Genomic DNA, 13,588 nt, shown 5'->3' on the forward strand with positions numbered 1-13,588 from the left:
AGTGGTTTTAGGAGAATGATTTAAAAAAGAGGGGAGGAGCTCCTCAGAGGTGTGCATGTGGGGGTCAGATCATCCGTTGCACTGTTCTTTCCCTAATTCCTTCCCCACAGCTGGAGGGAATGTGCTGAAATCCTGGCCAAGTAATGTAATCATTCTGTAGTCTGAGGAGGAAGGGCTTTTTGCTTTCACACCTCCTAACCCAGTGAGCTGGCTGAGCTAAACATATAGAGCATGTGCCTCGAGTGCATCTTACGGTTGGGTGGACAAAGTCACGCTCTTTGGCTTCGGGTCCATAGTGTATTCAGTGAATACAATATTTTTCCTTGAGGCAGAATAAGGCAACTTCTGAGGAGACAGCAGCTGCTATCTGCCTGTCTTTGCCTGAGCACAGTTGCTGTAAAATAGTTGCCTCTCTAATTCATTATGTGAAACTGAAAACAAGATGCCTTCCTAATAACAGTGAATTGGCCATTGTAGCATGAGGTTGAACATTTTGTTCATAGAATAATGATCAGTTTGAGTTTAGTAAAGCATCTGCTCTGACGTCCTGTTTATCAAGACCATTATTTTTCTCTTCTGTTTGTATCCCAGTGACCAGTGTGTGGTTGAGAAATAATTTTAATTAAGTTTTGTGTTGTTTAGAAAATGCTGCTTTTATATTGACATTTTGGTTTTGTTTTTGTTTGTTTTGCTTTTATACCCTAGAAATAAAAGAAAAAATAGTAAGCATGTACATCCCTTAAAAATAAAATTACATTGTCTGCATGTGGTGATTAACTCTGTTCTATAATACAGTTGCGTGCATATATAAAAATAAGACTAATAACATACACTAACAGTTGGAACAAAATGTACTTTTATGTAAGTGAATCTACTATCAGTTCTACTGATAACAGTATGAAGAAACAAATTAACTATAGGTGTTAAGTAGGCAACCTTCAAATAGTCTTAAATTTTATCCCATAGTGTGTTAATCTTTTGTAATACATTAGATTTCTAAATAATGACAGATAGAACTGATCAATAATTTACGTTTCTGTGATTGGTCTCAGGATCTTTGAAGTGCATTTTGGAACAGTAGCAAGTTGAATATCACAATTCCGTCTCCTTCATCATATCCATGTCCCCTGGGACATTCAGATTTGACTCTCATGTTAGAAACATTGGAAGTGCCAGAAAGTTTGTACAGGAATTATCTGGTAGAGTTGAGAATATTAGCTCATTCTCAGGATTCAACATCTGTACTGTAGCCACAGGTTTTCCTTTCATGTCCTGTGGAAAGAATCCATCTCTTCTTATGTTCTGCTTATGGCAGTGGCATATTCAATCCTCTTTTGTACTTGCTGCTTCACAAAGTAATTGCCTACTATATTGTTAATAAATCTGACATCTCAGAACATACACTCTTTGGTATAAGTTACTTAAAATTTATCAACAACAGAAAACAATGTACGTCTGCAAATGTGTCAGTTAAGGATAGTGTTCTTTCTATATTTATTGACTTGCTTCAGGGGGGAAATTTAGGTTACTAAGTGCTCTTACTGGTGCTGTTTAGATTTCAGCGCCACAGAGATTAATTTTACTCAGAGGATTAGGTACTCCCAGATCTGTGAACTTTTTCATAGGGGTTCACTAGTTCCTTAGATTATTTAAGACCTGATAGTCACTTTCATAAGTAATAAGGGCTTAAGAGTTATGACATATTCAAGATGATTAGTATTTTTAATCTGCTGTGCTCCCTAGGTAGTTTTCAAAAAGTTGGAAGATAAAAGCATATTAACTTGTTCAGGGTTTGTAGGAGGAAGGAGTCAGACCTAGCTCTCTTGCAACTGAACCCAGTGTTTCAATCCAAAGAATTATCTTGACATTGTTATGCCAAAACTTATTTTCAGGTCAGAAAGCAACACTGAATGCAGAAGAAATGGCTGACTTTTACAAGGACTTTCTAAGTAAAAATTTTAGAAAGCATATGCAGTATAACAGGTATGTAGAAGATATTTCTGTTGCCTATTATACATTATAGTCTAAGTGAAAGGCATAAGATCAAATAGAAAATTTGAACATTTTTTTTCCATAATTGGTAAAACAGCATCTAAAACTATCATTTTAGAAAATGATTTTTTTAAATGCTATTATTAGCATTTGACAGAAATTTTCATTATCATTTGAGTTTTACTGTTTATTGTTGATTTAGTGGAGAGATGAATCTCATGGCTGAGATTCAGAGAGACAAGATCAGGCACTCAATTTTTTCTCTTATGGCATGGGTGTTTTCATGCTGCTAATTGAAACTGATAAATAGGCGAATAAAACAGTTGAAATTTCTATATAACAGATTCTAATTAACTGTTAAATAAGGACTAGTAAATGTGATTCATCTTAAAGAAAAATTGTTTCATGAGAGTTGTATTTAGTATTCTTGTTTTTATTAGTCACAAGCACATAGTAAAAATGAAAGTGATTAGCCTTGAGTTTGAGGGGGTTTTGTGTGGCAAAGCGTTAGTAAAATGATCACCTGAACTCATCCTGTGTAAAACCTCAGCTACAACTGGGTAAGCCCACATCCACACTGCCTCTTCACAACATCTACTGCATTGTTTCAGTGTTACTGTTTGTACAACTTGATAAACTGGATTGGGAATCTGAAACAACTGAAAAATGACTTGCAAACACACATGACCCTGCACGTATCTGTGCACGCTTGGTAGAGGGCTAGAAGTGAGGAAGGAATGGGAAGCTGAAGAAGGACAGTGTTTAATCCATTTACAGTAGCACTGCCCACTGAATATGAAACCACAACTTCAGTTTCTTCTCTGTATTGGATTGAAAGATTATTGGGCTCAAAGGTGTCAGGTGTTACTGTGTTCCTGATGGTGTAATGCTAGCGAGAATTCTACCATCACTTCAACTGATCTATAAAAAATTGTGGTTTAGGGTTCTTTGTACGTATTGTGCATATACCGTAATGTACTGTAAGAACAATTTTACTGTAACAAGTATTTAAAACAAATATGTGCATCTTGTCCATGGGGGAAGGGATCAGAGGGGAAAACCTCACCATAAACCTTAACAACAGCATGAAAAAATGGAAAGTAAAATACTATTGTTAATAAGAGGTTTGTTGTTCAAATTGCCCATAAATCTGATGAGTGAGAAAGCAAATAGTTTATCTTGGAACTGGTCACCAGACGCCACTGTTGTAGTGACCTTGGGATAGTGTGCTGTCTCCACGGCAAGAGAGTTCAGGCTTTGTGCCTAAACGTGACCTTCCTTGTTTCTGCCTTGTAAAATCAGGTAGTGTCAGCTGCATCATTGTAGTTTCAAAGTGGAACTTCACAGCCCTGAAAGCAGTGGAGCTTTTTAAAGGCACTGTGATTTTGAGGGGTCATATTTATAAAAATCTGTTTATGCATTCAGTGGTATGTTCTTTTGCAGTGTTGCCAGCTGGCCTGAAAACTGTGGCTGCTGAAGTGTTGCAACTTCTAAAATGTAGTTAAAATTGAAGCAATGACTGTGCATAGATGCCATGAATATTTAGTTCAGGGTACTTAAGACTGGAAATACAGTCTAGTTTAGGCAGAAAAAATTGAGAAGGATATAGGAAATGAGACATGAAAGGGGAAAAGAAACAGTTGTAATGTTGTCATGTTAAGTCAAAACATGCTATTTGAGGGGGTAGCTCAGTGCTGCTTGTCAGCATAATTTTGGCTACTATTCTTACTCAGAGGTTAGTATCTCAGGTTTATGTTAGATCTGTACATGCAGGGTTTCCCACAGAGATCTCAAGAGAAGACCTAAATCCCAATGTTTTAATATTTCCTGGTAGTTCTGCAGTAAGCATGCTCTGTTGCTTCATGTGCAGCATTTTACAAAATGGGGGGTGGATCCTTCTTAGAATCTAGAAAGAAATTATGATGTTACTTTAGTTTGTAACAGGAGCAAGAATTTGAAGCAAGTTCTTGGAGGTTAAAAGGGCTGATACAGACTATCCGATCTATATCTTAAATTAGCTCCAGAAGCCATGCATGCTTCGTTAAAACTATTTAAAGATACAAAGGCTAACTTTAGCAATATTGGAGGCATCATCTTTAAAAGGTACTGCATAAGAAACATAATGTTTTCTGTGTTAGGTTATACAATTAGTCTTTGAAGTGTGATTTTATTTTTTCCCACCCTTACAGGTGACCAACTATGCCCTTTCCAACACATGCGTCTTCATACATGCACAAACAAATCTTACCCATAGCACAGCGCTGGCAGAAAATTCTTCTAGGTAGCTTGATGATCAGCTTTACTTCTGAAACATGAGATGCGGTTACAATTATTTTAGCTTACCTGATTTCAAATACAATAGGTCATAAAACTACCCATCCCTTAACTTTTTTTACAGTTAAGCTCTCAATGGTTGTAGCCCTATAGTTCACATGTAATCTGTTCATGGATATGGATATTCACACAGAACTTTTCATAGATTATTTAACTCTCATTGGGCAGGAAAAGTGTTGCCACGGAAAATACAGGTCAACACTGAATTATCATTTGTCAATGCCAAAGGATATTTTAATGTAATTGTCTACCTTTTTCCTGTTCTTGTTCTGCATGATTTTCCTGGCTTTGGAATCCTAGAGATTGGTATAAGCGTAACTTTACTATCACATACCTCATGGGACAAGTAGCACTGGCAAGAGCTCTGAGGTGGCTTCGTTGGAAAAAGAAAAATGTGGGAAATTAATCGCAGCTCCATGAAGAATGCAACTCTAGCTAGGCCTGCTATAAACTTGTGGTTTATAGTGATGTTCAGAATCTGAATGACTAATGTAATAATTGTTTGAATCTGTTAAACTATGTAAATAAAAGTTGCCATTAATTTATAATCACTATGTAGATTTCATTTACCTTTTATTCCAAGAATATCTAAAATATTTCTCAGCCAAAACACAACTGAGAGAACTGTTAAAAGCTGTTCCTCGTTTACATTAAATGGAATGGATCACAGCTGTCACATTTTTACCACAGAGTCATAGCTCCTAAATAATGGGCGATTGCATATGGTGTACCTGAACTCGGGTCAGAGAATGATGTCTCCACCAACCGTATCAGTATATAAAGACAAAAATGCTTCATTTTGCAGCAGTTGTGTCTCTGGGGCGGTAGCTGTCCATAAGTAATGCAACATGGCTGAAGGAACAAATATGATTTGTGAGTATATATACAATCAATTTAGAGTGATCCTCCTTTCAGTGTGATTACTTCCTATTTTTAATAAAGATTTATGGTATTATATAAATTACTAATGCTATACGATGTTCTTTGGTAATTTTGTTTTAGTTAAAAGAAATGTGCTCCCCTTGGACAAGAGTTACTCTAGACTATGGTTAAAGATTTTAGCTGCTGAGCAATAAAACAGATGCATTGCCAGTCACTTAATGTTGGTAGAAAGGGGAACTGATAGTTGGCTGTATGGAGGAGAACAATGTTAGTACTAATATGTACTGCTTTCTACTGGATTGTTTCTTTCAAAAGATCTGCTATTCTCACCAGTTTCTCTGCGGCACTCACAACAACTTGCCTGAGGGTGATTTTTCTAGCCTCCAGGTATGTAATATCAATTGGAAGGAAGTTAGTTTAAGTGAAGTCTTAAAATGTTATGCCATGTATCTTTAATTTAAAAGAAGTTCCATTCCTTGGAATGTTCTCCCTGTCCCTGTATACAGTTAAATGATTTTTTTGGATACAGTACCTCCTAAGAGGATTCTGTTAAAAAGAATGTGTGTTGTCAAATGAAGTGTGTTTTCCTGAAGCTATGCTGTAGGGAAGGTTCTGCTTTTGGAAACAGCTCAGCAGCCACTGACCTGTTTTTCATGTCCAAACATGATGGGATTTATTCACGGGCTTTCTCAGCTGGAGCAAGAAGAGCTTTGTCAGTATCAATGTAATAATTCCTTTGCAAAATGAAATAAATATTAATGATACGGTAGCGGATCACACTTTCATACAATGATGATATCATCATTGGGGCTAAAATGGTCACATTTGTGGCTTTAACTGTTATTAGTAAATGAAAACAGTCATTAATAGTGTTTGAGGTGATAACACTAGGAAAATATTATTTGTGAATGTTATTTACTGCATCACTACTGTAAAAAGTATATATTAAAAAGTTACAAAATGCCATGTTTCTTTGGGGAAATAAACTTTTGAAATAGAATACTGTGGGTATGTAATGTAATTCTTCAGGGCTTTATGGTAAATCCTATCTTACAGTATATAAGCTTTGACCACCATGTGAATGCACACTTTAGTAAATAGTTCCAGTGTAAAAGAAGGATTGGATAATGTAAGAAAACATCTCTGAAAGGCAGAGGCCAGAACCCCAGTGGACTGGTGGTTGATAGCTGTATGTTCCAACAGCCTGCGCGTAAGATCTGTAAGGTAGTTTTACATATGCTTAAGTAGGTAGAGGTCAATCAGAAGAGGCATTTTCATCTTCTCAGCTGCTCACTTTTATTAACACAGACATTTTTGTGTCTGCCTGCTGAACCAGATCAGGAAATTGATTCACCACTAGAACTAATCCAAGGGGAAAAGTGTTAGATGTCAGTTGAATTAATATGCCTCATCATGCAGATAGAAGTATTCTGCTGTTGGCATGGGGGAAGGTTTGGATTGCGCTTCAGTCAATTCACAGTTAAAACTTTTCTGAACATGTAATTTTAGTGTTGGTCACCCCAAAATAATATAATCGGTATACAGTGGATCATGCTGGGATTCTGCTCTGAGCTGCTTGTAGTTAAAGTTCATGCCTTTATGGCATTGCCTTCATTAAGATTGTGTGGAGTGCTGGGTCCCTTCATCTAAAACCTATTGATGGAGTGAGGTATTTATCTATTAGGTAAGTGTTGAGGTCAGATTTAGAACATCTAATAAAGCCACTATGAAAGGATGTTATTAAAAATAATCCATCTGAAATTTTGAGTCTTGTTACCAAAGCCACATACATTTACTGAGATAATTACATTTTCTGAACAGCCATATCATTTTTGCCAGTGTTGCATTACTTTTGATTTTTTTTCTTTACTCAGAGCAGTTGTAATAATGCCAGCTGCTTTCAGATATTATTGATCATAAATCCTTTATACATCAAAGGAAAAATAAGTTGCTGCCACAGACTACTAAAAATAAATTTTTTATGTATACAAAGGCCTGCTATAGTAACTGAAACTAGTAAATAGATCAAAGAGTGGCTTTGTGCACATCTTCTGAGTATAGGAAAAATACAGGGGAGTGTTCTCATTTAGGTATTTAGCTAATCCTGTCAGAAGGAAGAGCAGCATTTCATATTTAGTAGTGTCAGCATGTGCCTTTTTAATCTGTCTCATGCACTCAGTAAGTGTATAATAAAGCAACAGTATTTTGGTAATAGTCAAATAATTTTTGATAGTTTGTATTGACTTGGGGTGGTTATGTTCTGATAATCTTTTTGGGGTTTTGCTATTCACTGAATTTCTCTACTGGAGCATTAATTTCAATAGAACGCGAGGGGAGTAAGAGGAAGTGTCAAATGAGGATTGAGAGGCAGACCAACTAAAGGTTGGGTTGAAGTGATTGTAGCACCTTTATATATGATTAATAAAGAACTGTACATCTTAATAAAATGCATTTCTCAATTTCATTAGGAGTATAAAAGTAATGGTAGAAACAACTGAGAAGATAGCTTCTGTGTTTAAATGAACATTCTTAGGGATAAAATTAAAATCCAGTTCAATACTCAGATTTCTTATTTAGAAGCTGACCCTTTCTGGCTCCGTTTTAAGGGGACTGTTCTGCTTGCAATTTTTAGCTTCAACTATCATTAAGCAAGATTAGTATCCTACAGGGTAAGCAGATTTGGAGAAACAAGAACTTAATTTACATCCTGTGCAGAGCCCATGGGCCAGTTTTTTGCATAAAGACTGGGAGATTGAAATGTTTTCAGGAAAGGATAATATATGTCTGGAACTGTAACATGCATGAATAATTTTCATATTAAAAATTATATCCACTGATTGCTGTAAACTGGTTCACAGAATAATAACCCCATAATTGAATATTCACATTCATTTTTTAAAAAAAATAGTACTAGAAACAAACACAACTTTATTTCTTATTAGTTTATTTCTTAAAAAGAGTTTATAAGTACATTGAATGTAATCATCTTGATATACTAATTAATATTAATTATTATATAAATAACTTCTTTGTGCCTTGACTTTGCATTCATTAATGGATTAAGATTTATTCGAGTATTGTAAGATTTAACTGACTGATAAATTCAAATAGCAGGTGCTGTGGAAGTGCAAAATCAGTACTTTTGGCTAAAATAGTAAAGACAAAAAAATTACATGATCCCTTTTTAAGTGTGCTCTTACTCAGGAGAAATATTTTATAGTACTCCCACAGTCAAAATCAGTTCTAGAAGCCCCGTAAATGCTCTGAAGACATGGTTCCTGTTTCATACAGCTGCTTATGTTTTACTAGTTCAAACCAGATACCCATTTAATCGAGTTTCTTATATTTTGCAGGGAAAGGTACAGTGATTTTGCTTTCTGGTGAATGCAGGATCTCATCCTTAGGGGCGGTCCCAGGTGTGTTGTGACCTGGGTGGGCTGAGATGTCAGGAGGCAGCAAGAATGACTTTGTGCATCTTCTGAGACTGCCAGGAGGCAATTAGCACGCAGCCTAAGCTGGAGTGGCCCTGAAGCTACTTTGGTGGCCCATGACTGGCATGAGTTTCCAGCAGCCCCCGTGCCAGTCAGGAATTGCTGGCATTCAGCAGTAGTCTGTTCACACCGCTGCCTCCAAAGAACCTGCTGATACGATTCAGCTGCAGGATTGGCTGTGATAACTTTCAACAGCTGAGCCAAAACACATCAACAGGCAAAACCCAAGTTTCAGAATCCTAAGAAATTCAGGTCACTATTTATATCTCATTATTAAAGAACTTCTGTTGACAAATTTTAGCCCCATCTTTGTAATAAATCCCTGCTGTGGAAATGTTTTCGTATGATGATCAGTGTGTAGCATACATTGGCTGTTTTTAAAGGGTTCCAGAAAAGTTACAGATTTTAATTTCTAGAATGATTTGAATAATTAGAAGTCTAGAGTCTTTGGGAGGGTAGGGGTTGTTTTGCAAAACAGATCTTGTAGTCAAGGCTATATTAGAAGACAAAAGCCATGAATTGCAAATTTCAAAAGAGATTAACTGACTGCCTTGATTGCTTTCCAAGTGATTTTTGATTCTGGAGTGTCATATGGAAAATAGATGGTATGACACAGCATAAACACTCAGTAACAAACCAAGTCAAGACAGTTCTGACCTTAGTAGCTGTAGAAACTGTAAATACTTAGGTAGAAAACTCTTTTATTTGTCCAAAATTGTATGAGATTGAAAGACAAAATGGAAACTAAATTCCAATGAATATGTAAGAAAATGTCTTCTGGATTTACCAATCTTCTTCTCACATTTACCAAAATAATACTTCACTTTTAATGTCATGTCTGGAAAACTCCCAGTTTCCTCAGGCCTCATGAAAAATTCCACCATGAAAAACAGAACAAAATACTAAGATGACATATGAGTAAATAGCCACAGGTGCTAATTTGCATCAGAGAATTCAAGCTCACTTCAAAGGAAAAAATCAGCTCTGCCATAGAATATTGCAGAGCAATTTTAATTGACAAGAGATGCTTAAAATCAATTCCTTTGCTATGCTCCTCTGCTGCTTCTTCCCTGGTGCAGCTTTTGCTGTTGGAAAAAGAGGGGTCTATTCAGTGACACCTGGAGACTTGCTGAGTGTGCTTAACAGTAACCACGGTGTCACAGCCATAAATCTGATTGCCATAGGACTGAGTAAAATAGGCTGATGCTGGGAGAATGTGGCTGAAGAGTTGCCACGGACAGGGCAGGTTTCCATTTTAGGAAGATTTTTCTCAGGCTTTTGAATCATGAGGTTCACACTTTCTCTAAAAGCAGCAAAGCAGCTTATTACTTACTGGCTTGAGTCTATAATTTATTGGTATTATCTAAGAGCCACTTAGCAGTCGATGTTTAATTTCATATGTAATTAACAATATCATTTCAACTTTAATTCTATTATATGTTTACATGTAAATTAGAAAAGCATCTCACTTATTTACAATATGAACTTTGGTTTTGGATGCTACCCAACAGAGTTCACAACCAAAAATTCAAAGAGAAAGAAGATAAGTGAAGTTAATGAGAATGCCAGTAACACAGCATTCCAACCTCCTTCGGTTGTAAAATGAGTGGGATGGGAAATGACAAATGTGTGAACCTTCCTGTAAAGATATTTAAGAGTGCTTTCTGCACTGGTGCATGATAAACCTGGCAGTAACATTTTTATGGTTATGTAGTTAATTATAAGGATATGGGGCATGTTAAATTGCTGCCCACAACGGAACCATTTACTGGGTAGATTTCTGGTCAGTGTTATACTCTGATGAAGGAAGATACTATTATTCATCAGCCTATTCTGTGTGAGTCATGACAGTTTTCAAACATATGGTGATGGTGTACTCTGTGACCCTTCAGCGTGTAATAAAAAGTGAAAAACACTGTGTAGGCAGTACATTTCACTTTCATGGCTAATTTATATATATTAATTGTTCCCAGCTTTCTCCTAGTGTTTATTGAAGTATGTTTCATTTCCTGTTTACAGTTATGTTATTTTCAATACCTAGGGTTTGATAAACTATGTAAAACTGCACTATATATATCTTTGAAACAATTTCAATGTATTTCAGCTTTCATTACAATTTAATTATTATTTTAAATATTAAGGAATAATTTTATGTCAGAACACACAGATTCAAAATCTGAAGTACTGCACCTGGCATGTTTCAGCAGTTCCCTGGGAGACTGTTAGCTGATGTGACAGAGTGAACTCCTCCGTGTAATCAAAACACCTCAAACAGTCCAGGCATTTTACACAATGCTGGTGTTGTAGATAACTGTGGTGGCACAGATTTTTTCCTTGAAAGAAATTACTCTGATTTCTGTGAATTGTACTATGCCCAGCTGGCCACCAAAGTCAAAGGTCAAGGAGTCCTGCTTTAAATTCCTATCTTTAATTATTTGTCCACTGAAGCAAAACTGTAGCCTCGGAATATCTTGATGATGTACATACTGATGAGGTAATTGCCTTCTTAGCCAGTTTCTGCATAAATTACAACTTACCTAAATTGAGTCTAGCCTTTTTGGCACAAGGAAAACCTTCAGAACATGATGTGATGCAGCAGTATCTGCCAAAACTTGACAAATTAATAGCATCCCCTCACTGTTTGTTTTTATATACTGGTCCCTAAAACACCTATACACAGATGTATGAGGAATTCCTTTCTTCAGAAATTGAGACCTACAAGGCTAGTTTCTTAAGGCCTCCTTTCACATCCCCTAATTATAGAGGGTATAACAAGTGTGGATTGACTAGGTTACAGATGGACCTTGTGGAGGTCCTGGGCAAAACTATCACATGGAAGCCAGGGAGCAGGGAATAGCATAGGATTGGGAAGGCACAAAGATGATTTAAAACCATTCTCTCAACCCCTTCTCATCTGGGGTATCAGACTCTGTTCTTTTGGAGCATGTCCATAGATTGAGTTCTTCAAGACTATTTGCTCTCAGGTAACTGACAGACAAGCCTGTAGAGATGAAACACACCATCCATCCTGTAGGAGTAAATTATGCAATCATCTCACTAATGTTTCAAGTCTAAGACTTGATAGCAGCAATGTACATATCTTGTTTTCTTCTGTATCATTGTGAAGATATGGAAGAAGAGATGAATGTGTCCATGGCATGTCTTTGGACTTAATACTTTTCAATGGATTTCTCTGTGAACTGTCAAGAAAATGTTTCATTAAAGCAGATAAAAAAGAATTACAACAGAAAACATAGGAATTACAACATCTGAAACTGAAGTAAAAATTTCACAGTACATACTTGCTGTGGGAAGATGGAGGCAGCAAGGAGAGAGAATTCAAATCCAAACCCCTGGGAATAAGATCATCTCTCCTTTTCCTGCATCTGCTGTATTTTGCAGGAGACAGGATGAGGAACAAAATACCTAGCACAGGCAGTTCTGTTTGCTATTGATTTCTAAAGTGACTCTGCCCTTCTCAGCCCCACATACTGTATACCATCCATCTAGCCACAGGCATATTCACAGAAGCCATTTTCTTTAGAGGCATAATTGGTCACTGGCACAGAAACTACAGAAACAGTTGTCACAGCACAAATATTTACATTTCCCTTTCCCTTGGGGCAAAATGTATTACCATTAATTCCCCAGCCCAGTGCAGCTGAGTACTGCCTTGGTTTGACTACCCTCTTAACCAAGGCAAACTCCAACAATGGAAAGCGGATATAAAATGGTCTCCCATAAAAAATTATAAATTCTAATCAACCCTGGATGCCAAGTGAATTTGGTGTAATTCCATATAGAGTATTAGTTGAGGAGGAGAGAAAAGCATTTAACAGAAGTCAAAGGGGGATAAGGGTTTGGCAGTTACATGTGCAGAAAAGGAATACATCAATTGTAAGGGAGGTTAATGATAAATCAGGCTTAGGGACAATCACTTTGAATAGTGACCATGGCATAAACAATTGCAGCACATTAGTCTCAAGAAAGGTGAAGCAAATGGGAGCAATGAAGGGCGAACTGAATAATCAGGGGGATGTTGAATCTCTCTTAAAGAGATTAAGAGTTCAGTTTGTTTAGCCAAGCAAATTGATGGTCAGGAGGGGAGAAAGGAGTGCAGAATCTCCTAGACAGGGTGAGTGGAGGAAGAAGGAGCTAAGAGGGGTTACCTTGGGAAGAATCTTTTTTCTCTACAATAATTTAATCAAACATATAAAAGAGAAATGTTACATTTGAGGACCTCCTTAGAAATGCAAACACATAGAGAAATGGGGCTGATCACTAGCAAGGGAGAAGAGCTGGAAAGAAATGACACAATTTGGCACAATATCTATTTGTATATATTACCCTTGAGACTGAACAGCGGAGGAATGAGCTTCTTGGGCAGGAAGGGCAAGATCCCTGCTTGGTTTTCAATAGAGTTTGATAATTACATTTAGAAAAAGACCAGATGAGATTGTTATCGGTAATGCCTTTTAGACTTTTGAGACTTAGTTATCTTTCATCAGTAGGTGCAAATTTCTACTTGGAAAAGGTCACATACAGGCATACATGGACATTAGCATTTCTTGTGATTAGCATATGCATGAGCTTTAATAAAAGGCAGCATCTGAAAAATCACAGCTTCTTTCTTTTATAAATGTATGTAGGAATCTTAGTGAGAATAAAGAGCATCCATCTTTCATATCTCCATGAGGAAGCACCAGTTTCCCTGGTGCTGAGACAAGTTCATGGCTCAGTCTGTGCCTCTACCTAATTTTGGTTGGAAAAAGGAATGCCTTTCTTATGCTTTCAAGGATTCACTTCTCAAAAAAAGAAAAAGCTCATACTGGTTAATGAAATTATCCCAGATTTACACTGCAGTGTGTGGCTGAAATTAAAATCTCTCT

The 13,588-nt window shown here is 36.7% G+C and overlaps 1 protein-coding gene across 13 annotated transcripts in view; it reads left to right on the forward strand.

Moving 5' to 3' along the window:
• Positions 1-13,588, forward strand: part of COA8 (cytochrome c oxidase assembly factor 8) — a 34,731-nt gene that overhangs the window by 18,558 nt on the left and 2,585 nt on the right. For 5 of the 13 annotated variants that reach the window (XM_074868921.1, XM_074868923.1, XM_074868933.1 and 2 more), the window contains 2 exons: positions 1,893-1,983; positions 4,627-4,874. In XM_074868921.1, coding sequence (XP_074725022.1) covers positions 1,893-1,983; positions 4,627-4,732 — 197 coding nt within the window. In that variant the 3' untranslated portion in view covers positions 4,733-4,874. Of the gene's footprint in view, positions 1-1,892; positions 1,984-4,181; positions 4,875-5,131; positions 6,209-8,561; positions 13,584-13,588 lie in introns of those variants that run through there. The other 8 variants (XM_074868930.1, XM_074868927.1, XM_074868926.1 and 5 more) reach the window with 8 other exon arrangements.

The sequence above is a fragment of the Strix uralensis genome, chromosome 4 (genome assembly GCF_047716275.1).
Source record: "Strix uralensis isolate ZFMK-TIS-50842 chromosome 4, bStrUra1, whole genome shotgun sequence".
Taxonomy (NCBI): Eukaryota; Metazoa; Chordata; class Aves; order Strigiformes; family Strigidae; genus Strix; species Strix uralensis.